The sequence below is a fragment of the Bidens hawaiensis genome, unplaced genomic scaffold, assembly GCF_021521415.1.
Source record: "Bidens hawaiensis isolate Kalapana, Puna unplaced genomic scaffold, B.hawaiensis_p1.1 tig00020648_1, whole genome shotgun sequence".
NCBI classification, from domain to species: domain Eukaryota; kingdom Viridiplantae; phylum Streptophyta; class Magnoliopsida; order Asterales; family Asteraceae; genus Bidens; species Bidens hawaiensis.
In genome coordinates, this window is record NW_027493162.1 from 270,210 (window position 1) to 294,978 (window position 24,769).

Sequence of the window (24,769 nt, forward strand, 5' to 3'; positions counted from 1 at the left end):
ACTCGGCCATGAACGATGATGGATCTGGTACGATTTTTTCTCCATTTATTTTGATTCAATTGATTAATTCAGTTTATTTCATCAGATTTTTTGATTCAAAGTGTATTGAATCAATTTAATGTTTTGCTTCAATTTGATAAATCGATTTTTATTGTATTATTTGATTTTCATTTGTAACATCATTGTGTCTTACTGATAAATTAAGTTTCTGCTAGCATTGTGTTATATTTTATATTGAAATTTGTGTATACTTAACAAAGTTTTATTGATTTAGATGTTGGAGTTTACAATGAACTTGGTGAAGAACGTGTATCCCTGAGGTCTAGAAAAATATATTACAAACCTATTGTGAGTCAATCATTTAACCTGTTAAAGGTATGGTGTTTGATTCTGTTGAGCTTGCCTATGGTTTTTATGTTAGCTATGCTCATGCTAGTGGTTTTAGTGTTAGGAAGAATAGTGCATACACTAATCATGGTCTTCTGAAATTGAAGTATTATGTTTGTTCTAAGGAAGGGTTTAAAAGTGGAACTCAGTATAGTACATTAGATGATGCAAATAATGGTAAAAGAAAGCGTAGGAAACCATCAAAGAGAACCGGATGCGGTACACATATTAAGTTTAGGTTGAACGATAAAAACAAATATGAGGTTTATGTTTTTGAAGAAGAGCATAACCACAGTTTCGTGCATAAAGATGATATTCAGTTTTTAACATCTGCGAGAACGGTAGATTACGAAAAAGAAAGTGCTATTCAAGCGTTGTCTCAAGTAAATCTAGGGCCTGTTAGAGCATTTAATATTTTGAAGAGTTTGTATGGTAGTTATGAGCAGGTAGGTGCAACAAAGAATGACTTTAAGAATTTTAAGACGCGTCAAAGTGAATATATTAGTGAATACAATGCCGATATGGTAATTAAACGTTTTGAGAAGAAAAAGAAGCATTGTCCCAATTTTTCATTTGATTACACTATTAAAGAAGACGACTTTAGGCGGTTTGTTCTGGGCTGATGACTATTGAAAGAAAAGTTACTTGGTTTTTGGTGATGTTGTAGGGTTTGATGCGACCTATCGATCAAAAAAGTAAGAATAAAAATTTCAATGTGTCTTTCTTCATTCATTGTGTCATTTTTTTTTTGTTTTACTTTTTGATTTTGTTTTCTAGGAATGATATGGTGTTTGTCCCTTTCACTGGTATAGATAACCACAATAGGAATATTACACTTGGTGTTGCGCTTCTTAGATATGAAACTGCTGACTCATACATGTGGGTATTGAGGGCATATGCTCATGCCTTTGGTTCTGCACCTAAAGTAGTTCTTACTGACCAAGATGCTGCTATGAAGAGGGCTATTCAGGATGTTTTCCAAATAGCCTACATAGATTATGTATGTGGCATATTTGGGAGAAAGTGACTAGTAAGGTATTGTGTCATATTTATGCATTGTGTCATATTTTTATGCATTACTCTGTTTTTGTATTGTGTCATATTTATGCATTGTGTCTTTTTTCATTGTGTCATATTACTCTATTTCTGTTTTTGTATTGTGTCATATTTATGCATTGTGTCATATTTGTAGGTTGGTCCAATGACGCCTAAAGTTGCTGAGTTCAAAGAAAAATTAGCTGAGATTGTGTGGAGAGATTCTATTACAACGGATGAGTTTGAAGAGAAATGGCCCTCAATTCTTTCTGAATATGGCTTAAGTGATCATGAGTGGTTGGCTGATCTTTATAAGATTAGAAAAGACTGGATACATGCGTATTATCTACAAGAGATTTTTTCTGGACTTATGCGTACCACGTCAAGATCAGAAAGTGAGAACCATTTTTTTAACCAGTTTTGTAATCCAATGTCAACATTAGTTGAGTTTTTTTAGTCACTTTGAAGCGGCAGTTGAGTCTCAATGGTATGAGCATAGAGGAAATGATCGCCACTCTCGATACACCATTCCTGGATTTTTGAATCCAACGTTCGTTCTTGAGAGTCAAGCTGCAAAAAGTTTTACACGAACGGTTTTTTTTATCAACAACTGGAGATAGAGGATGGTATTCATAGCTGTGCTTCTGTTACTAGACAACCTGTTGGTGATTTTTTGAAGTTTGAAATTGAGGATTTGTAGCAGCCATGCTCTACATTTTTTGAGGTTTCAGTTCCTGTTTCTTTTTATTTTTGTTTTTTCTTATATTTTCTTTTCATTGTGTAATATTTAATGTTATTTATTGTGTTATTATATCTTTTCTTTTTTGCTTTGTTGTAATAGTTGTGTATTTTCTGTTAATCCTTTTTGTTTGTGTTCTTTTTGTGTAGGTTATGTATCGAGGTGCAGATCAAACAATATCATGTGGCTGCAGAAGATTTAAATTGTTCGGATTACTATGTAGACATATTTTTTATGTTCTTAGAATTATTTTCGTAATAGAATTCCCAAAGAAGTATATTGTTAGGCAATGGAGAAAGGAAGCTATTTCAAATATGTCACTTCTTTTAGGCCCGAAGAGTTTGGGGAAAATCGTGCAGATGTTGAAGCTGTTCTTTGTCAACTTAGGTTTGGTCACGAGTATAATATAAATAAATTGGTTAGTAACAAATAACAATTGTGTCTTTATAGAGATTATGTCAAAGATTACATGTCTAAGGCTGATGAGGCTCAAGTTGTTGCCCCGCCACTTAGCAAGAGAGATAGATTTGCAGAAATGACTGGAATGAGAGAACCATGTAGTGTTACAATCAGAAATCCTGTTAGAACAAGAACAAAAGGTTGTGGGAGTCATAAACGTTTCAAGTCAGCTCGTGAGATAGCAATTAGTAAAGCTGGGGACAAACAAAGGGGATGTGGTTTCTGCAAAGGTGTAGGTCACAATATACGCACTTGCAAGTTATACTTACAAAGCATTAAAGAGAAAGAAGCAACAACCAGTTAGGAGTTTCTTGTTTGCAAGATTCAGAGTCTTAATAAATTTTTACTTTAGTTTATTGTTTAATAATGGTCATTGTATCTAATTCTCATTGTGTGATACTGGATTTTTTGTGTTTGAATTGAGTGGCTTACTTTTAGTTTTTATTATGTTATAATGGTCATTGTGTCATAAGTTATATATTGTGTTATAATGGTCATTGTGTCATACTGGAATGTTTTTGGTTTAAATGTTAAGCATTAGAGAAAGAAGCAACAACTAGTTCAGAAGTTTTATTGTGTAATAATGGTCAAATTCTCATTGTGTCATATTTCTAGCTTTTATACTTCAGCTGTCATAAACCATTCAAACTAATCAGTTTTAACATGGCCATTGTGTCATATTTTCTATATTGTGTAATAATGGTCACTGTGTCAAATTCTCGATCATTGTGTTATATTTATAGCTTTTATACTTCAGCTGTCACAAACCATTCAAACCAATCAATTTTAACATGGTCATTGTGTCAAATTCCTATTGTGTCATATTTCTAGCTTTTATACTTCAGCTTTTTTACTTCAGCTGTCATAAACTATTCAAACTAATCAATTTTTCATGGTCATTGTGTCATATTTTATACATTGTGTAATAATGGTGATTGTGTCAAATTCTCATTGTGTCATATTTCTAGATTTTATACTTCAGCTGTCATACTTCTGCTGTTATAAACCATTCAAACTAATCAATTTTAACATGGTCATTGTGCCATAAACATAGTAATATTAAAATTGACAAATACGATCATACAATGCATGCTTCATATAATATTCAAGACGAACCAAAATACATTCAAGTTTAAAAAAACAAAATACATTCAAGTTCAAATTCCTATTGTGTCATATTTCTAGCTTTTATACTTCAGCTTTTTTACTTCAGCTGTCATAAACTATTCAAACTAATCAATTTTTCATGGTCATTGTGTCATATTTTATACATTGTGTAATAATGGTGATTGTGTCAAATTCTCATTGTATCATATTTCTAGATTTTATACTTCAGCTGTCATACTTCTGCTGTTATAAACCATTCAAACTAATCAATTTTAACATGGTCATTGTGCCATAAACATAGTAATATTAAAATTGACAAATACGATCATACAATGCATGCTTCATATAATATTCAAGACGAACCAAAATACATTCAAGTTTAAAAAAACAAAAACACATACCTACAATACATTATGTCTTCAATCTACTTCTCTAGCCAACCATTTGAGTATTCTCTTTTTCGCCTTACTTTGGAATTTTTTCTGTCTGCTGCTGATTTTGCCATATAAAGTTTAACTCTTTCTATAAGAAAGTTTTTGTTCTCATTTATGTCATGGAAAGCAATCTTAGCGGCATACTTCCTGCGTAAATCAATGATTCGCGCCTCTTGATTTTTGGTTTCCTTCTTCAAGAATCCACATGCCCAATTCTTCGCTTCCTCACCCTTATAAGTCTCCATATGCCTCATCAAAAAAATCACACAATCAATGTAATTGGTTGAAGTTTTCCACGGCATTTGCAATTCTTCAATTTTTGCAGCTTTCATAAGGATTGCCTTCGGATGTGATTTATGATCAAGGTAAGATTGAAAAGCTTGTTTCTGAAAAAAAAAAAAAAAATAGTTTGTGTTTTCTGAAAACAAAAAAAAGGCGTGAAATATGATCGATTTTGTATACTTACTGTTTTTTCGTAATAATTGTATTTCTCTTCACAGCTTAAAGTTGATGCAATGTTGTCAATGAGAACAATCCTTATGTCTTTTAGGTTGAAGCAGATGACATAAAAGTGGTGTGCCTGAATAACGGGTACAAATACAATATTAATGTCTTCAATAGTTTCCATTTTTTCTTTCTTTAAAAGTTCAGTCATTTTTCTCCTGAACTGATCAGATCTGTTCCCCTCAACTACATCAAAGTCAAACTATATACAATAGTATTAGATAAGGAAAAATATGTAAATATTACATAAAACATATAATATGACACAATGACACAATAACACAATGTACATACAATAATTGGGATATTGCAAAACAGACGATGTACAGATTTCTTTCCCCTTGTCTTCTCTTCATCGTTTAAAATATGTGACCACGCATTTATAACATCGGCATGTAATTCAACTCCTGGCATCAAGCTTTCCATTTCAACTCTTGACAATGATATAACATCTTTAATCAAGAATATGAAATCCCTAAAAAAACGGATAGCAATTAATAAAGTAACTATACAAAGATCATTGTTTTAACTTTTGTAATAAAAATTAAAAGGTGTTGTACCAAATGTCTTTGGTCCCTGTAAATAAGTAGGATGAAACATTATTCTCAGATTGTGTCCTTTTTTTTGTCATTACAACTTGTCTTCGAGAGAAAGGAGAACACAGGGCTTCAGCTAATAACATTTGAAATTGGTTCCATCATTTTGTTGCGTTTTTACACTTGAAATTGGTTCGGCAATAATAACATTTTTAACTGGTGTGATGTAGTCATTTGCATCTGTTTGAAGGATTGGTAAATTCTTTATTGTTTTATCAACGTCAACAACTTGTTCAACACCTTCATCTAGTTAAAATATGACACAATCAAAATATAACACAGTAGATTATGACACAACAAACATTATGACACAATATATACGTACGTACCTTGACCCAATTGCTTAACCTCATCCACATTTTTCTTTTTCTCTGTTTCTTCTTTGTCAACCAAGTCTTCCTTCTCTTTCTTTCCAGCTTAAATACTCATCAAGCCTTTAACAAGTTAAAATATGACAAAACCAAAATATAACACAATAGATTATGACACAGTATATGCGTACGTACCTTGACCCGATTGTTTAACCTCATCCACATTTTTCTTTTTTGTGTTTCTTCTTTCTCAACCAAGTCTTCCTTCTTTTTCTTTCCAGATTCAATACTCATCATGCTTTTTACAAGTTAAAATATGAAACAATCAAAATATAACACAATAGATTATGACACAACAGACTTCATGACACAATATAAATGTACGTACCTTGACCCGATTGTTTAACCTCATCCACATTTTTCTTTTTCTGCGTTTCCCCTTCTTCAACAATATGTGCTACAACCTTTTCTTTTGACCTGATATACATATTTGATATCGACTTTGTTTTCTTAGCAGCCATGTCTTCAGTTTTATTTTTTCCATCTTCAAAACTCATGCTTTCTGAAATCCAATTAATATATGACACAATCAGTATATTATGACACAATAAACTTTTTATGAAACAATACATATGTACCTTTAGATGATTTTTTGACCTCATCCACATGGTTCGTATTTTTCTACCGCCCTTCTTCAACCATGTGTTGTGCACCCTTTTCTTTTCCAGCTTTATTATTCATTGTGTTTTTTGTTGCTCCCACATCTGATTTTGGAGTTGGTGGTGTTGGTTGAGATAAATGCAAGTCAAAACTTGGGGGCTCAAAAGAGTTGACGAGGTTTCTCTGTTTAATTAAAGAAATGGCTTGTTGTTCCATCTGTTCAATCTCCAACATTTGTGATCTAATAACTTCAAATGGTGTATTGTCAATAACATTTCCATTTTTCATACCCACGTTAGCTTGCATAACTTCATCTTGGTCACTTTTGTGAAACTACTTTACCAAAAGTTCCCATTCGTCTATTTGTTGTCTGATCAACGAACCTTGTGGAAAACGATTAATTCCCTTTTGTAACAAAAACTCAATTTTCTTCCCATGTTAATCAAACTGTTTCAGCTCTTTAATTAACATATTAGTCAAAATCTGTAAAAACAAAGATAAATATTTTATTAATTACAATTTAAACAAATGAAAACATTAAGAAAATGTAGATATGATTAATTATCATACCTCCTCTGTCTCTAGGGATTCATCTTTACCAGACTCTGTTTCCATTGTGTTATATTTTAAAGGCTATGTTTCCATTGTGTTATATTTTCTAGACTCTGTTTCCATTGTGTCATCTTCATCTGAATCATCTCTATCTATTTCCATTGTGTCATCTTCATCTGACTCTGTTTCTAATACAAATCGCATTTCCACAATGATCATGTTACACCATAGTGAATGAAGCAAAATATAATTAGACATAACATGTTAAGTTAAATACCTCGAATATTAGCTTGGATATCACTTTGATTGTGTTTTTTTATAAAAACTTTTAATGACATTTTCGATTCTTTAACCTTTTTCTTCATTGTGTCTTTCTCTTTTTTTATAAGATAGTTTTCCTCAAACTCCACTAATGTAGTTAAGTCAATCTTTTCAAGTATTTTAGAATCTTTAACCCATTTCTTCTTGGCGGAAAGTTTCTGTCGCTGGTAGATATATATAATCTGTTAACAATAAAAAAAAACAATAATCAGAATACTATATAACTTCAATTGTGTAACATATATTGATTATTTTACCACGAGTAACAACATCGGGCCATTGTAAAATGTGTCAACATCACAAGTCCATCCTTTCCATGTTTCTTTGAGACATTCTATAATGTAGTCACACGTATTGCTCATCATCGTTTCCCATTACAGTGAAAAACATAACCAAAAAGTTAAGCTTGAACATCCTTCCAGAGTCTTTTGTGTTCTTCATTTCATCAAAAAAATAGCTTACAAATATCTTGCTCGGTATGCTATCATCAAATTCACTCCTCCATTCTTTTACAACAGGATCCTTTTTGTTTGGTTTTCTCTTTGTTTATACCTTCACGCCACCATTTGGTATTCCATAAACTTCATTGATCAACGTATTCGTTATATTGAAACGAAGTACTCCATCAAACACCAAGTTTGTTACTGGATCATAGCTTTCAAGGAGCCAATAAGCAAATGCAGTAGGGACTATGTATATTAATTGACAATGTTTCACCAAACCCCATCTCAATTACTGCTTTTCTCTGATTATCATTCAAATTATCAATGAAATCAGTAAGTTTTGATGGCGAACACCTCATGTTTAACTTCTGATGTGTAAATGGGAAGTATTTTGGTTCTTGTTTTTGTTTTGGAATAACAGCCGCTACTAACTTCCTCTTTATGTTTTCCGGTTCTTTCTTACTTGGAACTTATCTCTTCTTCTTGTTATCACATGTTGGTTCTTTCTCTTTGTGTGACTTTGATATTTTTTGGCTACGAAAAACTTGAATAGGAATCATCAAATCATCACCTACAAGAAAAGCAAAACAGGAAATTGACATAATAACAACTCAGTCTAACCGCACAAATGACACAATAATCTCAACAAAGTCTCACACAAATAATCTAATATAAAACAATAACACAACAGCCTAACCACACAAACGACACAATAATCTCAACAAACTCTCACACAAATAATCTAATATGACACAATAACACAACAGCCTAACCACACAAACGACACAATAATCTCAACAAACTCACACAAATAATCTAATATAACACAATAAGACAACAGCCTGATGTGGTCCTAAGTATAGAAGACCGGGCCATTATGTTTCTGGAGGCCCAATATTGCGCTTCAAAAGGGGCTTCACGAAAATAGGCTTAACTTGGGCTACGGGCCACTGTTTCTGGCGGTCTACCAGTCAAAACGATTGTTGGAACGTGGGCCACATTGTGGTAACCGCCACAGGCGGGTTATCCTATTTATTTTTCCGAAATAAGGCCAATAGATATACTTTAAGGCCACCTTTATGTTTTCCGTCTACTTTTTGTGTCTTGTTTTGGGCTGTTGTTTGGGCCTTTAGTTGTTTATTTCAGCCCAAACCTATTTTGGCTTCTCTATTAGTATGTTATGAATGTAATGTGACTGATCATTGATCAGAATTAATAAAAAACTTTTGAATTTTCAAGTTTTTGACTTTTGGGTCGAATTTGGGGGTTTGGGAAAGATTTTCACAAGGATTCCAAGAATCAGCGTGTTTAGCCTTCGGATTCTCATTGTACGCTGAATCACTTGGTATCAGAGCCGAATTCCTAGCTCAAAAATGCCTCCAAGGAGACAACAGAGACCGCTCGATGAGGTTTACGAACGAGAGTCGGAATAATGATTTATGGCGTAGGTGGAGAAATGATTGGATCAAGTGGTCGATCAAATCACTGATCGAATGGCTGACTTGATGAATCGTAGAAGGTCGGCCCCAGAAAACAGGTAGTTTGATAATCCGTTTTTTTGTAATGATGGTTCGTCTTCCGAAGTAGGTTACGAGAGGGGACCAAGACAAGAACGGAGAGATGGAAACCGGCATTGGGATGCTGGGATCCGTTGTAGGTTCCCGGATGGATCTTACACGGGATATCGCTATCTACGTAGGTGCGGAATCCCTGCGTAGGTAGTTACGAGCGTAGAATACGTAGAACAATCACACGCGATACGAACGAACACGTTATCTATTATAACTTGAAACACGTCTATTACAGACTCTATCTCTCGTCTATCGACTTGCTGAATCACACGTGATTAACCAAAACACTAACTCTTAAACCGTAAACCCGTAGGCTATATAAATACACGACAACTTCGCCTCAGGCGAAGTTGTCAGTAACTTCGCTCGTTGAACAAGTTCGCCTAGGCGAACTTGTCGACAACTTCGCTTGTTCAACAAGTTCGCCTAAGCGAACTTGTTGACAACTTCGCTTGTTCAAACATAAACATAAACTTAAACATAATTACATTACAGACTCGATTACAAACGCTAGACTATGAACTACTGACATTTATGTACCAACAGACTCCCCCTTGGCAGTAGCTTCATATCTTGATCTTCAAGGCTTGTGTCATGTAATCTCTCGTCTTCTCTCTTCATCTCTTCAAGCATGCACTCCCTGTCTAACACATACAGAAACCAACTTCTGGTACTTCTTAGCTTCCTCTTTCCAAGCAGGAATGTAGAAAATCTTCTTAGCATGTAGTACCTGCAAGTCAGCTTGAGACAGATTGACTAAGTGCATAGGATCATACACTCTCATGATCTCTTGCTCATCTTCATCCTCCATGACCGCTTCAGCAGTTTCACAATCCACGTACCACCACTTCAAGTCTTTCAAGACGTTCTTGGGCATCACCTTCATCGGCACTTCTTTTAAATGACGGACTGGTTTATACTTCATAACTATCCATGGTTTGCCGTTTGCCCTCATCCCTCTATCTTTGTCTTCTACTAACTTCCCTTTCTGAGGCTTCAGAAGTTCAAACTTTTTATCTTTAATGGCCTCCTTCCAAACAATTTTCCCAATTACTCTCGCCATGTTATCATCGCTTCTGTTTATCAGCCCCAGTCTTGCTAAGTCTTTCACCTCACACTCCGGTAAGGTATTCAGGGATCTTAACATCTTCTTGAAGTACTGAATGCCGTCGTAACGTTTGATCACAAATAGTTTCAACTCTTCATCGTAAAACCAGCATATGATTCCCTTCTTTGATTCTGCATATCCCTTTATATTATACGACTTTTTGAACATCGTCGGTACTGCTGGCTTCTTCGTCTTTACAAACCACTGAGCGCAGCCTTCCTTCCAGTTTGGCTGATCTTCCCACTCAGTGTTGTCAACCACAGCATCTTCACATATAGTCGACTGTTCAACCACAGGGATCTCATGTTCTACATTTTCTTCAACAATCTCTCCTTCTTCTATCACATTCTCAACCACAATTTCTGCACCAATCTTTTCGATCTCATCGATTGGCAGAACATCATCTTCATTTATCAACTCATCATCCTCTAACATATCATCAATCTCTTTCAGCGCATCAATCATATCATCAACAATCTCAACATCTTCAACCACATCCACATCATCACCAACAGCAACCACATCATCACCAGCTGCAGACTCCCCCTCAGCTGTGGAAGCCCCAAGAGATATAGTAGTTCTTGGCAACTCACCACCTGCACCTTCCGGTGCATTGGGATCATCGTCTCGGTCTTCTCTTCTTTTGGTCCTCAGCTCATCTCCTCTACAGCTCATCTCCCCCTGAGATGCCAAGAACACCTTCAAGGCATCTATAACTTTCCCGTGCTCAGCCAGGAGGGATGCCTGCAGTTGATTTGCTTCCACTAGGCTTTGAATAGTCTTGGACTGCTCAGCTACAATCCGCTCTAGTGAAGCTATTCGATCCGAGTCTGAAGTGGGCGTGACCGCAGGTGGTACTGTACCCGATAACCCTGCAGTAGTGGTGAACGTAGACTCGACAAATCGTGCTACTACCACCGATGGAGTAAGCGTTTGAGGTGGTAGAGACACAATTGCTGGAGTCGACGTCTGGACAGCCGTGATCGATGGAATGTCAGCCGACGATGTAGCCACTACGGGAACAACCGTAGCGCTTGTACTCGATACATGCATAGAGGTAGGAACAAAGGACATACCAGACAGGGCAGGTGGAGCAAAACGTACCAACCGTGAAGTCTCTCCAGCTCCTACACCCATACCTGTCCTTTCCCTTCGTGAACGCTTTCTCACCAACTGCACAGCTTCTTCTTCATCATCTTCCTCGTCGTCGTCGTCAACAATTCTCTTTTGTTTCCCAACTGTTCTCTCATGCGTTACCATCATCCTTCTAGCCTCTTCCATCACATCATTAAAGTCAGCCTGTGGACCCGAGACTTGAATATTCTCTTGAGGATCAACTCGGTCCATATCAAACATTCCTTGGCCTCCCAACATGGCATCAAGGTCAATCTCTGCAGCTGACACAGCAGCAGATACAGCAGGCGCAGCTGATACAGCCCGGGGTGCTGCCGCCTGTTGTGGTCTTGGATCTCTGAACTCGTCCCCTGCCGCAGGCACATACTCCGGGTTTATAAGGTACCCAAAGAGCGGAGTATGCCTGGGACGCAGCTCAGGCTTGCTTCGTGCGCTGGAAGTGCGACACTGTGCAAAGATACGTTTTGTCACACTTTCCACGTATCGAATAGGGCGTCGTTGAGGCAGCATCGGAGCCACATGATTGAAAATCATCTGTAGGAATCGTGGATACATTGTAAACCGCTCACGCGCCACAGCCCTTCGTTGTCTATCGATCTCGTAAAAGATCATCTGGCTGAAAGAATATCTTTTATTATAAGTCAACGCAGTCATAGCAGACTGCATTGTCGCACCCATACCATCAGTGCCTGCCTTCCGTCCTGACATACATACGATCATGACGTGCATAAGGAAGCGCCACTGATCTAAAAGGAATCCCTTCCTCCGTTGAGTGTCCCCTAAGAGACCAGAATACCCCATCCTGAGGAACGCCCCATCACGGAATGGCGCAACAAACTCCGTTGGGTGATCCCTCATCTCTTCACCAAACAGCAACGCCACCCGTATTTGTTCAGAAGAAAACTGAACAACTTGACCGTTTACGGTGGCTCGCATAACCGGGGGCTCAACCCGGCAATCGTACTCTACCGTCTGCCAAAAGTCTTCAATATTTGGTAGGGAAATGGGCAGGGTAGTTGTTATTGCGTGATATATCCGTGAGCGCAGGAGAAAAGTAATTATCTCCCTATAGTCCTCCACGCCCTTTGCATCTGGGTCAAGTGTTATGAACTGGTTATGAGCTGGGAAGAATTGTCTGTGATCATCACCGTCATCACCTGCACCTCCTGCACCTCCAACAGCAGCCATATCTGCACTAAACGAACCAAGTTAGATAAACGTTAAAGTGTTACACAAGTTCGCCTGATTACCAGGAGCGAAGTTGTGGTCAAACCTGTATAGGCGAAGTTAAAGGTGAGGCGAAGTTGGGAACAACTTCGCTTCATCTTTAAGTTCGTCTAATTAATTTTGAAGTAAAATGGTCTGGGCGAAGTTAGTGATAACTTCGCCTCTACACAACATCGCCTCAGGCGAAGATAAGGGTTAGGCAAAATTAAGCCTCAGGCGAAGTTGCGGATAACTTCGCCTCAGGCGAAATTAATCGTCAGGCGAAGTTGCGGATAACTTCGCCGAAACCCTAACTTCGCCTGAACTGAATCTGCGACTGTTAGGATTCTAACAGCCGGAATCCGATGATTCGGCAAAGTTTGACGATCCAGGAGACTCTAACACATGATATTACGGATGGTTAGATGAAAAGATCGTCCATGAACACGTAATACAAGTTTGTAAATCTCGGTTTTGAAAGGTCACCGGACCGAGGTCACGAAACCGTTTAAAACGACCTATGAAAAGCATCACTGTCTTTGGATATACGGTTAAACGATAACACACACCTTGAATCTATGAACGAAACTGAGAGAAAGGATCGAAATCGGAAACGAATCAAGTTCGCCGGATAATAGTTAAGTTCGCCGGGTTTCTCGGAACAACTTCGCTGATATTTTGAAATAATGAATATTTTACTGTTTGAAATCCTTATATAGGGTCAGAGTTGGTCAGGAGAAGTTACGGATAACATCGCCTAGGCGAAGTTATTCACAAGTTCGCCTGATTCAACAACTTCGCCTATATTTTCATAACCAAACCTTATAATTTTGAACAATTTGAATTAACTCTTTAAAACTTTCCTTTAAGAAATAAACGACATGCTCAATTCTAAGTAACCAGTTAAAAAATCATAAAGCTATCTAAGTTCAAAAACGTAATAAATTTAAAGTATAAGGGATCAAATTTCAGTCTCGATAGGGACTGCTACGTTTTAGAAAAGATCCGAACAGGAATCATACTAACTACGTGACTGTCACATAGATCCGTGTTTAGCTGTATTATGACATATAAAGACAGGTTGTAAGCAGGTATAACTTAAAGTGGTATTCATCGTTTCTGTGATACGAGTTAGGTTCGATTAAGCCTCAAAATTTAAGTGGGCAACAACTCAGAAATATTGATGCCTCCTATCTATCCTCAAAGCGTATTTGGCTTTCCCCAAGTCACCCCGAATTGACTTCGACCCATAGTGTCTGATTAACTTGTAAGTATTCTTCTTCTGGTTCCCGTTCTTCTTCTTACTCTAAGATAGAGAAGTCTTGATTTTATGATCACTAATATGTTACAATAACTTCAAATTTTTTTTTTTTTTTTTTTTTTCAAACGTACTTATAGACTTCAGAGTAATAAACAACTGCAAGTCCCGAATCTGGATCACTGCAGTGTCTTGAAACGCTTTCTTCACGGGAATCAGAACACTTACGGGCTCGTGTATGACTGGGTAAACGCTTTTCTGCCTATCATTCGGAAAGATATGTATGAAGACATACAAAACTCTTAAGGAGTTTCCACTTAAAATCGAGTAGATTAGGTTAGTATCACATCTACTTTTACGCACCATAAAAAGTTATCATGACATACAATGATTGTCCTAAAGTCTTTTAAGCCTAATAACATCACTAGTTAAGCACACAGAATTAGTATACTATCATTTTCCAAGGTTGGATCAATTTTCTGTGAACATAGCAAAGGTACTTCATACGAAGTAGTAGACTTGAAAAGTAATTTCATTTCCCTTAAAAAATTTGACTTCAATCGCCCCGATCACGTCAAAGTCTTCAGGTAAACGGCAATCCTGAAGATCTAATGGATCAACTGGACCGACCACATACAAGTATGTGTCCTTCTAACTAAGTATGAACGACTAATTTTCAGCGACCGAAAGAAAACACATCATAACCGCCCCGGTCACTTTCAGTCATCTGGTTAATGGCGACCCTCATTCTCTACAAGTAGAAACGAGGACCAAAACATATCCGAGGATATGTCCATCAAACTGAGGTAACCGACTAATTTTAAGCAATAGTGACGTTTTTTTTTTTTTTTTTTTTTTTTTTTTTTTTTTTTTTTTTTAATACACACACAAAAACATGGTTACTCGGGATTGATCATCCCGTTCAGCTCAATTAGGTTTTGAAATCGGGATTTATCAAACGCTTTTGTAAATAAACCAGCGAAATTTTCTAGCGTATCGACCTTTTCGACCTTAATCAGTTTCTTCTCAGCACAATCCCGTATGAAATGATGACGAATGTCAATATGTTTAGTTTTACTATGTTTCACGGGATTGTTAATTACTGAGATGGCAGCAGTGTTATCAATAAAAATAGTAGTGAGTAAGAAATTCAGACCATAGTCGCGCAATTGTTGCTGAATCCACAAAACCTGAGAGCAGCAGTTGAATGCTGCCATATATTCAGCTTCGCACGTTGAGATTGCGACTGATGTCTGTTTCTTGCACTGCCAGGAAACTAATCTTCCACCGAGAAACTGACATCCTCCTGTTGTCGACTTCCGACTCTGATTGCACCCTCCATAATCAGAATCTGTATAAGCAACCAGTTCCACGTCTCCTCCCTTCGGGTACCACAACCCTAGCTTCGGCTTGCCTTTGAGATACCGCAAAATCCTCTTCACACCCTTCATGTGAGATTCCTTTGGGTTTGCCTGAAAACGAGCACAAAGACAAACAGCAAACATTATATCAGGCCTAGAAGCAGTCAAATACATCAAAGAACCTATTATAGCCCGATACTGAGTTGGGTCCACATCTGCGTCACCGTCTACTTCAGCTCCCAACTTGTGGTTGACGCAAATTGGAGTGTCAAATGGAGAAGAGTCCTCCATCTTGAAGCGCTTGAGGACATCATGAACATATTTTGTTTGATGAATAAACATCCCATCCTTCTTTTGATCAACCTGCAATCCTAAAAAGAACGTTAGTTCACCCATAGCACTCATCTCAAATCTTTTCTTCATGACGGCCTCAAATTCCTGACACATGGAGACTCTTGATGCAGCAAATATGATGTCATCCACGTAGACTTGAACTAGCAGGAAGTCACTTCCATCTCTCTTCAAAACAGTGTGCTGTCAATCAAACCCCTTTCAAAACCATTCTCTAGCAAGTAGTCCGATAACGTTGAATACCAGGCACGGGGTGCCTGATGTAATCCATACAGCGCCTTGCTCAACTAGTATACGTGATCAGGAAAGTCTGGGTCAGGAAAACCCGGAGGTTGCTCAACATACACAACCTCATCAACTTTCCCATTGAGGAACGCACTCTTCACGTCCAACTGAAACACTTTCATCTTCTTAAAAGCAGCAAACTCCAAAAACAATCTTATCGCTTCCAACCTGGCCACCGGAGCGAACACTTCATTATAATCTATCCCCTCTTGCTGATTAAAACCTTTAACGACTAGCCTCGCCTTGTTTCTTATAATAATCCCCTTTTCATCTCTCTTGCACTTAAACACCCATTTTGTGCCTATCGCATGCACATTCCTTGGTTTTTCAACCAAAGTCCAAACTTCCATCTTCTTAAATTGAGCCAACTCTTCTTGCATGGCCTCGACCCACGAGCTGTCCTTAAGAGCCATTTGATAATTTTTTGGTTCAATCTGGCTAATAAAGCATGAGTACAAACATTCGTTCATTATACCCGTTTCCCTTAATGCTTGTATAAACACAGGTGTTCTCATTCAAGCTACTTCTGGTTTGTACACCGGAGGACACATCACCTATAACATTCTCCAAAGGGTGTTCTTTGTGAATTCTCGTGGTCGGAACAGCACCGACATGCAAATTATCTTCTAAATTAGAAGAGATCTCATCAATGGTTGTTTCTGGCTGAGAGTGAAATGGATTGATAAACTCTTCTTCAGGAGAGACAGCAGGGGAACCGATAGAATTTGATGAGGAAGGTTGACAATCATCAAATAGATGTCTATGTGCCAAATTTTCCTCCTCATCTAGAATCATCTTCGTAGCAACACGTTCTTCTTCTTCTGTACAAAACAAATCAGGTATGTTAAAAGACTTGAAGAGCCTATCATAGTCGAAAATCCCAGGAGGTCCGATGCTCGGTCTTGGCGATCTGTAACTCGTAATGTCGGTGTTACATACCACCTCAACCTTGCCGTTCGTTGTATTAAAGACACGCCTGTTGGGAGTCCCAACTTCATAGCCGACTAAGATTCCTTTATCGGCTGCTTCACCAAACTTTGAATGTGCCTTTAAAATTGAACACGGGGACCCGAAAGCTTCAAGTCCACACAAATTGGGCTTTCTCCCATGCATAAGCTCGTAGCATGTTTTATTAAGTCTTTTTACCGTTAAAACTCTATTCAGTACATAGCAAGCTGTAGAAACAGCTTCAGCCCAGAACACCACCGGAAGCTTCGAATCAGCCAGCATAGTTCTGGCTCCTTCAATTAAAGTTCTATTCTTCCTTTCAGCCAATCCATTCTGTTGCGGAGTATACGGAGCGCTGAATTGGTGTTCAATCCCTCTTGACAGACAGAAGATCTCCATTTCAAAATTTTTAAACTCGGAACCATTGTCACTTCTGATGAACTTCACTCGTTTATCCATAATGTTCTCAACTTTGGTAATCAGATTCTTCACCATTTGAGCCGTTTCGTCCTTTGATTTCAGGAAGTATACCCACGAGTATCGTGAGTAGTCATCAGTGATCACCAAGCAATAAGTTGTACCACCTAGACTTCTTACATTCACAGGACCGAAGAGATCCATGTGAAGCAGCTCTAGTGTACTGGCAATTGAGTTTACTTTCTTGGTGAGATGGGACTTCTTGTGCTGCTTTCCCTTTTTGCACGCAAGACATTTGTCTTCAAAATTGAAACTTTTTAAGGGAACACCCAACACAAGCCCATGTCTGACAATATGGTTCATCTTCCGAAGATGAATGTGCCCCATTCTCCTGTGCCACAGTTCAGATTCCGATTCGCTTGCTTTCGTCAAAAGGCACGATTCTTTCGTTGACATTTCAGTTGAACTTAAATCCATCATATACGTATTTCGATCACGTGGAGCCTTCATTACTATCCACTCCTCTGGTATTTGAAAACCAGGCTTCAACACAATCGCATCAGTCTTCGTGAAGTGTACGGTATAATCTTTATCACAAATCTGCGACACACTCAGCAGATTGTGCTTCAGTTCTTCAACAAAGTTCACATTTTCTAACGTCATCTTCCCGTTAGTTACCTTACCCCTTCCTGTTATTTTGCCTCCACTCTCACCGGCAAAACTGACTCTTGCTCCTTGAACAGGTTTTAAATCTTGTAACAAATTCTTGTTACCAGTCATGTGCCGGGAACAGCCGCTGTCCACAACCCAAAGATTAATGGAAGCCCTGTTCAACTGTTCCTACACAAACAAAAGAGATTATTAAAATTTGGGGACCCAAGACCTCTTGGTCTTGGGTCGATTAACCTTCTTAACAGAACTCACACACCTTGGCTGATCAAAATTAGCATTAGAAAAATTTCCATGAGTCCTAACAGGATACCTCCTTGGAGACTGATAGTGAGGCCAACCAAACCGACGTACATTAAGAGAATCAAAAGAATTATAGCATTTGGTTTGGTTATTAGTAGTGTAAAAACGAGATGTGTTTTTTTGAAAACCTGTATTATCTCTCAAATTTGAATGATTTTCATTTTTAACATTTAAACGATTACCAAAAACCTTAGTCTCAGTTTTCGAGGGCCTCACCTCTCTGAAACGCTGCTTCAGAGGGCAATCAGCAACAAGGTGCCCTGTTTGATTACATCTAAAACAACACCTATGTTCAGCTTTCTTTTCAGCAGATGTTTTAGATGTGGAGGCAGTATTACCAACCGTACATCTCACATAAGGTGGGACATATGGGTTGAGTGGAGTACTCCTTTTAGTTGATTTAACTTTTTCTCCACTAGTGGGTAATACTTCCTTCTCTTTTGTCTTACCCGACTCGGATGACTTATCCGAATCAGATGAGACTGGGCTCGAAATAGAAATTTTAACTTTTGAGACAGGCGAACTTGTTTCGCCTTTACTAATTTCCGGTACTTTAACAGTTTCCTTAGCAGGACCTGTCTGATCAGCTACAAAATTAACAGATTCATGAACACTAGGATTGAAAGTATAATTATGGTTATAAGGTGGTGGAACCTCATGGTAACCAATTCCTCCCCTTTTAGGTGAGGAACCTTGATCACTAACGAGGTGATCAAGAATAGCAGAGGAATTCCGGAATTGCTCCAGTTTCCTATTTAGTTCCACCACTTTTACCTGGTGATCAGCAATCTGTTTTTCTTTCTCAGCGATTAACTTGGTTTTCTCTTCTAAAACCTCGTAGCTTAGATCGATCACATCAATTTTCTCAGCTAATTTTGTTTTTAAACTTTTAACGTCTTTTTCACAAGCTTTAATTTTTATTTTATAATTATTTTCTCTTGTCTTTGTGAAGTGATGATCTTCTTTCAAGGTTTTAAATTCGGCATCCAACTTAACATACTGATCAGTAATTGTAGCAAGCCGTTCAGACAAGTTCTCACATTTAGTACAGATAGGTTTAGTACATACCTCGGAGTTCCGGTCATCAGCCATGAAAGCTTTTTCATTTTCAGCAGCTTTCATACATTCTTCAGCTGCAACCTTCGCCATGTGTGCCTGCTCAAAGAGTTCTCCAGAGAACATGTTCCAGTTGTATTCACCAGCATCAGACATCATGGCATTATTCCCATTGTTATTACCACTTTGCTGTGTAGTCCTCCCCTGACTACGTTCTACACGTGCATTAGTGCACTCCTTTGCAAAGTGTCCATTTTGTTGACAATTGTAACACCTCACCCTTGACTTATCAAATCCTGGCTTTCCACCAACGAACTTTCTGCCAGTCTTCTTCATGAAACGCTTCACTCTTCTGACTATCATCGCCATCTGCCACTGCAGATCCATCTCCTCCAGATCATCAGGATCGATCTGGTCATAGTCTTCTTCCAAAGCAGCAGGGTCCACAATCTTCCCTTGTATGTAGTTCTCGTAAGAAGCAATAAAAGATGCATAGAGTGCAAACTGCTCTTCAGCAGATTTGACACTCATTGGCATCTTAGAGTAGTTATTGCTTGAAGCACTGGGAGAGAAACTACTCTTGGATGCTTGAGGTTTCGAAGCACTTGATCCTCCAGCAACAAAGCAAACATCACCGTTCATGTTTACTGACACATTTCCTTCATGAGAAGAGTTAGAACCTGACTCTCCTTTGGAGTAGTAAGCAGCAGATTCAGACTTCGAACTTGAGCCTGAGTTAACTTTGGCACCATACATACCAGGGTCTTCAACCTGATCCGTTGGTGTCTCTTTACGAACCATATTAAGCTCAAAGGTTCTGAGCTTTTTTACTGCTGTCTCCAAGTCATAATTAGGAAAGTCTTTGTCTTCCCTCATTAGAACAGTGTACATTTCCCACTTCGGTGGGAGAGCATCGAGAAGCTTCTCAACTATTTCCTCCTCTCTGTAAGCAATAGAATAGTTGTTCAGCTCTGTCATTAGATGATAATATCGGGTGATAATATCATCGAGCGATTCGTTCTTCAAATACTTGAAAACAGAGAACTGGGTCTTTAACAGCTTAATCTTCGAGGCACGAATACCCACGTTCCCTTCGAATCTATTCTCAATAGCATCCCAAAGCTCTCGTGCAGATGTGTACTTCCTGAATGTATGGAGAATCTCTTGAGGAAGAGCCATAGTAATTGCAGCATGGGCCTTGCTCTCGGCCTCATACATCTTTTTCTCTTCTTCCTCCATCTTGCTGTACTTCTTTATCACATCCCGACCTTCGTATTCCATTGTCGGTGGAATATATCCATCCTGGATGCACACCCACATCTTTGCATCCTGGTATTTAATATACTGAATGAACCTATCTTTCCACGTTACAAAGTCGGTTCCTTTCATCAACCTTGGGGCCTTAGTAGCCGACCCCGCTTCAACTTCCATTTTGACTAACTCTGAGATGTTAATCGGCGACATCTTCTCGAAAACAAGAAAAACCCGAAAAAACAAAAATTCTTCCAAACAGTACTATAGGCGAAGTTAAGGATAACTTCGCTTAAGTGTTAACTTCGCTGGAAAATCCGTAAATTCGCGTGACTTGGCGAAGTTGAGAATAACTTCGCTTAATGTAAGCGAACTTAGGAGGTAAGCGAAGTTGAGGTTAACTTCGCTTAGGCGAACTTATGAGGTAGGCGAAGTTGTGGTTAACTTCGCTCAACCTTATATCTTCGCCGAAACCCTACTTCCAGCGTCGGCAACTTCGCCTGAAGAACACTGAAAATATTCAGATCTGTTTTCGACGATTTAGCAGTTTCCGGTTGGTGTGACGGGTTGAATATGACTGTATAAGGTGAGTATAACACAATATCAACGAAAACGCGTCCCGCGAATAGGTCAAACGAGACGTTTTCTACACCCGCGTGAAATCCCGAACCACACAATCGAGCCAAAGCTCTGATACCAAATGTAGGTTCCCGGACGGATCTTACACGGGATATCGCTATCTACGTAGGTGCGGAATCCCTGCGTAGGTAGTTACGAGCGTAGAATACGTAGAACAATCACACGCGATACAAACGAACACGTTATCTATTATAACTTGAAACACGTCTATTACAGACTCTATCTCTCGTCTATCGACTTGCTGAATTACACGTGATTAACCAAAACACTAACTCTTAAACCGTAAACCCGTAGACTATATAAATACACGACAACTTCGCCTCAGGCGAAGTTGTCAGTAACTTCGCTCGTTGAACAAGTTGGCCTAGGCGAACTTGTCGACAACTTCGCTTGTTCAACAAGTTCGCCTAAGTGAACTTGTTGACAATTTCGCTTGTTCAAACATAAACATAAACTTAAACATAATTACATTATAGACTCGATTACAAACGCTAGACTATGAACTACTGACATTTATGTACCAACATCCGTACTAATATCTCAGAATTTGATGGGACTAGTTTGGATCTGGAAGGGTTCATCGATTGGTTGGTTATTGTAGAAGAGATGCTGGAGTTTCGAGAGGTCCCTGAAAATAAGCGGGTCTCTTTGATCGCTACTAGGCTACGTGGGAGGGCGTCAGCATGGTGGCAACAGTAAAAACGACACGAAATAGACTCGGAAAGTCATGGATCGTGACATTGGCCAAGATGAGAAAGTGCTTGCGGGATACTTTTTTACCTCACAACTTTCAACGGTTGATGTATCAACGTATGCAGAATCTGAAGTAGGGATCCAGATCGGTTGATGAATATACGACCAAGTTTTATCATTTGGTTGCTCGTAATGATATTCAAGAAACCCATGAACAACTCGTTGCTTGATATATTGGGGGTTTAAGGGTTCAGATAATGGAATCTGTAAATCTTTTTAATCCGTTAACGGTCGCCGAGGCATACTAACGGGTGTTGGATTTTGAAAAACAAAACCGTCGGGTGGGCGGTTCGTATTCACCAGCCCCTGCTGGAGGAAATTTGGGGTCAGGTAGTGCAGGAACTCGTGTCGTGCCAAGTCAGCAGAGGTCGGGGGCCAACAACACTGGGTCAGCTTCTAAGGGGGCTAGTAGTAGCGGGGTGAAGTGTTTTAAATGTGGCGAGACAGGCCATCGACAAGTTGACTGTAAACAAGCGGGTAAGTGGCATTTGTTTGTTGAATCTGAGGATGAACAATATGAAGAATATGAAAAGGCCCCAGAATACGACGATGAACCTGAGTATGAGGAAGAGGTTGTGACCGGGGATGTGGGGGTGAATTTGGTGGTTAGGCGTTCTTGCTATACACCAAAGGCGGATGGTGATGATTGGCTAAAGCATAACATATTCCACTCCACGTGTACTATCTTGGGGAAGGTTTGCACCTTTGTTATTGACTCTAGGAGTTGTGATAACTTGATCTCAAAGGAGGTAATTCGTAAGCTTGTTTGAAAACTGAGAGTCGTTCCAAACCGTATAAGCTACAATGGCTTAAGTAGGGAGGCTAGGTAATGGTATCCAAGCGAGCTCTTGTTTCTTTTTCTGTGGGTACAACATATAAAGATGCTATTTGGTGTGATGTGGTTCCTATGGATGCATGTCACTTGTTGTTGGGTAGACCTTGGGAGTATGAATATAGCATTGAACATAACGGGCGTTCAAATACTTACAGTTTTATTTTTGGTGGTGTGAAGCTAACTCTTGTTCCTAGCAAGCCAAAAGAGTTGGCCACGAATTCTTCCGGTAATTATTTGACGATTATTCAGTTTGAAGAGGAGTTAAAGGATGCAGAAATGGTTTTCATGTTCATAGGGAAGGAAGTGTTTGAGGAGACTGAAATTCCTGAAGCAATGGCTCCATTATTTGATGTATTTGTTGATATCTTTCCTGATGAATCACTAGATGGTTTGCCCCCATTGCATGACATCCAACACCATATTGATTTGGAGCCAGGTGCCCAACTGCCTAATAAGCCACACTATAGAATGAGTCCTAATTAGCATGAGGAGTTGAGCAGGCAGGTTGAAGACTTGATTTATATGGGGTATGTTCGGGAAAGCATGAGTCCTAGTGTTGTCCCTGCCTTGTTGACCCCCAAGAAGGATGGAACATGGCGTATGTGTGTTGATAGTCGTGCCATCAACAAGATTACTGTCAGGTACAGATTTCCAATTCCTCGACTTGATGATTTGCTTGACCAGATTAGTGGTGCCACTATTTTCACGAAACTGGATTTAAAAAGTGGGTACCATCAGATTCGCCTTAGACCGGGTGATGAAAGGAAAACCGCCTTCAAGACTCGTGAGGGTTGTATGAGTGTTTGGTGATGCCTTTTGGTTTATCTATTGCCCCCAGCACTTTTATGCGAGTCATGAACCAGTTGTTTAGGCCCTTTATCGGTAAATTTTTGGTGGTGTATTTTGATGAGGTTCTCATTTATAGTGCTAATATTGGTGAGCATGTTAGCCATATACGACAGGTTTTGACCTTACTCCGCATAGACAATATATATGCAGCCAAGAAAAAGTGTGTCTTCATGTCCCTAGAAGTTCTCTTTTTGGGATATGTTGTTTCGGGGGAAGGAATACAGGTAGACGAGTCTAAAGTTGCAGCCATTAAGCAGTGGCCAACCCCAAACTAAATAACTGAAGTACGAAGTTTCCATGGTCTTGCTTCATTCTATAGGCGATTCATACGAAATTTCAGTTCCATCATGGCACCGTGACAAACTGTATGAAAGGGAAGACCTTTATGTGGAGTGAAGATGTTGACTCAACTTTTCAGTTAATCAAAGAAAAACTTACAACGGCGCCGATTCTAGTATTACCAGACTTTTCTCAAGCTTTTGAACTACATACAGATGCCTCGCATGGTGGAATTGGGGCAGTACTAAGTCAAGGGGGGCGGCCCGTTGCCTATTTCAGTGAAAAGTTGATAGATGCTAAGCTTCGTTATAGCACTTATGATATTGAGTTTTATGCAGTGGTCCGGGCTGTGAAACATTGGCGCCACTACTTTTTCCATAAGGAGTTTGTTCTTTTTACGAATCATGATTCCTTGAGGCATATTCGTAGTCAGGACAAGGTGTCTCATACGCACGCAAGATGGATGGCTTTCTTGGAAAAATTTACTTTTGTGGTGAAACACAAATTTGGGGTTTCGAATTGGGTGGCAGATGCTTTGAGTAGGAGGAGCAATTTGCTTGTCTATATGAGGGTTGGTGTGCCGGGTTTAGACACCTTCATGGAACAGCTAACGGTGGACCCTTATTTTTCTGTTGTTTTGCAGGATGTGCAATCTGGGAAGAGGTCAGATTTCCTAGTGCATGACGATTTCCTTTTCAAGGGAAATCAACCGTGTATTCCAGATTCAAGTCTTCGCCTTCAAATCATTCAAGAGTTACATGGTGAAGGGCATGTTGGAATGGACCGTACTTTACAGTTGGTGCAAGTTTTCTACTTTTGGCCAACTATGCGCAAGGAAGTAGACCGGTTTGTGAAGCGTTGTAGGGTCTATCTAGTGTCAAAGGGAACCACTACTAATGATGGGCTCTATATGCCTTTACCCGTTCCTTCACAGCCTTGGGTTGATAT

General features: G+C 39.0%; 2 protein-coding genes across 2 annotated transcripts; both read left to right on the forward strand.

The window, feature by feature from the left end:
• Window positions 1-377: 377 nt before the first annotated feature.
• LOC143561286 (protein FAR1-RELATED SEQUENCE 5-like) lies at window positions 378-2,924 on the forward strand. The gene is made up of 7 exons (XM_077049409.1): window positions 378-994; window positions 1,165-1,387; window positions 1,580-1,761; window positions 1,880-1,972; window positions 2,311-2,380; window positions 2,448-2,548; window positions 2,612-2,924. The coding sequence occupies exons 1-7, from the start codon at window positions 378-380 to the stop codon at window positions 2,922-2,924; spliced, it is 1,599 nt and encodes a 532-aa protein (XP_076905524.1).
• Window positions 2,925-22,687: 19,763 nt separating this feature from the next.
• LOC143561287 (uncharacterized) lies at window positions 22,688-23,176 on the forward strand. Its single transcript, XM_077049410.1, has one exon. The coding sequence runs from the start codon at window positions 22,688-22,690 to the stop codon at window positions 23,174-23,176; it is 489 nt and encodes a 162-aa protein (XP_076905525.1).
• Window positions 23,177-24,769: the final 1,593 nt, after the last annotated feature.

Coding starts and splice junctions, on each gene's coding strand:
- LOC143561286 (XM_077049409.1), top strand. CDS start 378: ATGGTGTTTGATTCTGTTGAGCTTGCCTATGGTTTTTATGTTAGCTAT. Junction 1,973..2,310: donor CCTGGATTTTTGAATCCAAC/GTTCGTTCTTGA, acceptor CTTTTTGTGTAG/GTTATGTATCGAGGTGCAGA. Junction 2,381..2,447: donor TAAATTGTTCGGATTACTAT/GTAGACATATTT, acceptor GTATATTGTTAG/GCAATGGAGAAAGGAAGCTA.
- LOC143561287 (XM_077049410.1), top strand. CDS start 22,688: ATGGTATCCAAGCGAGCTCTTGTTTCTTTTTCTGTGGGTACAACATAT.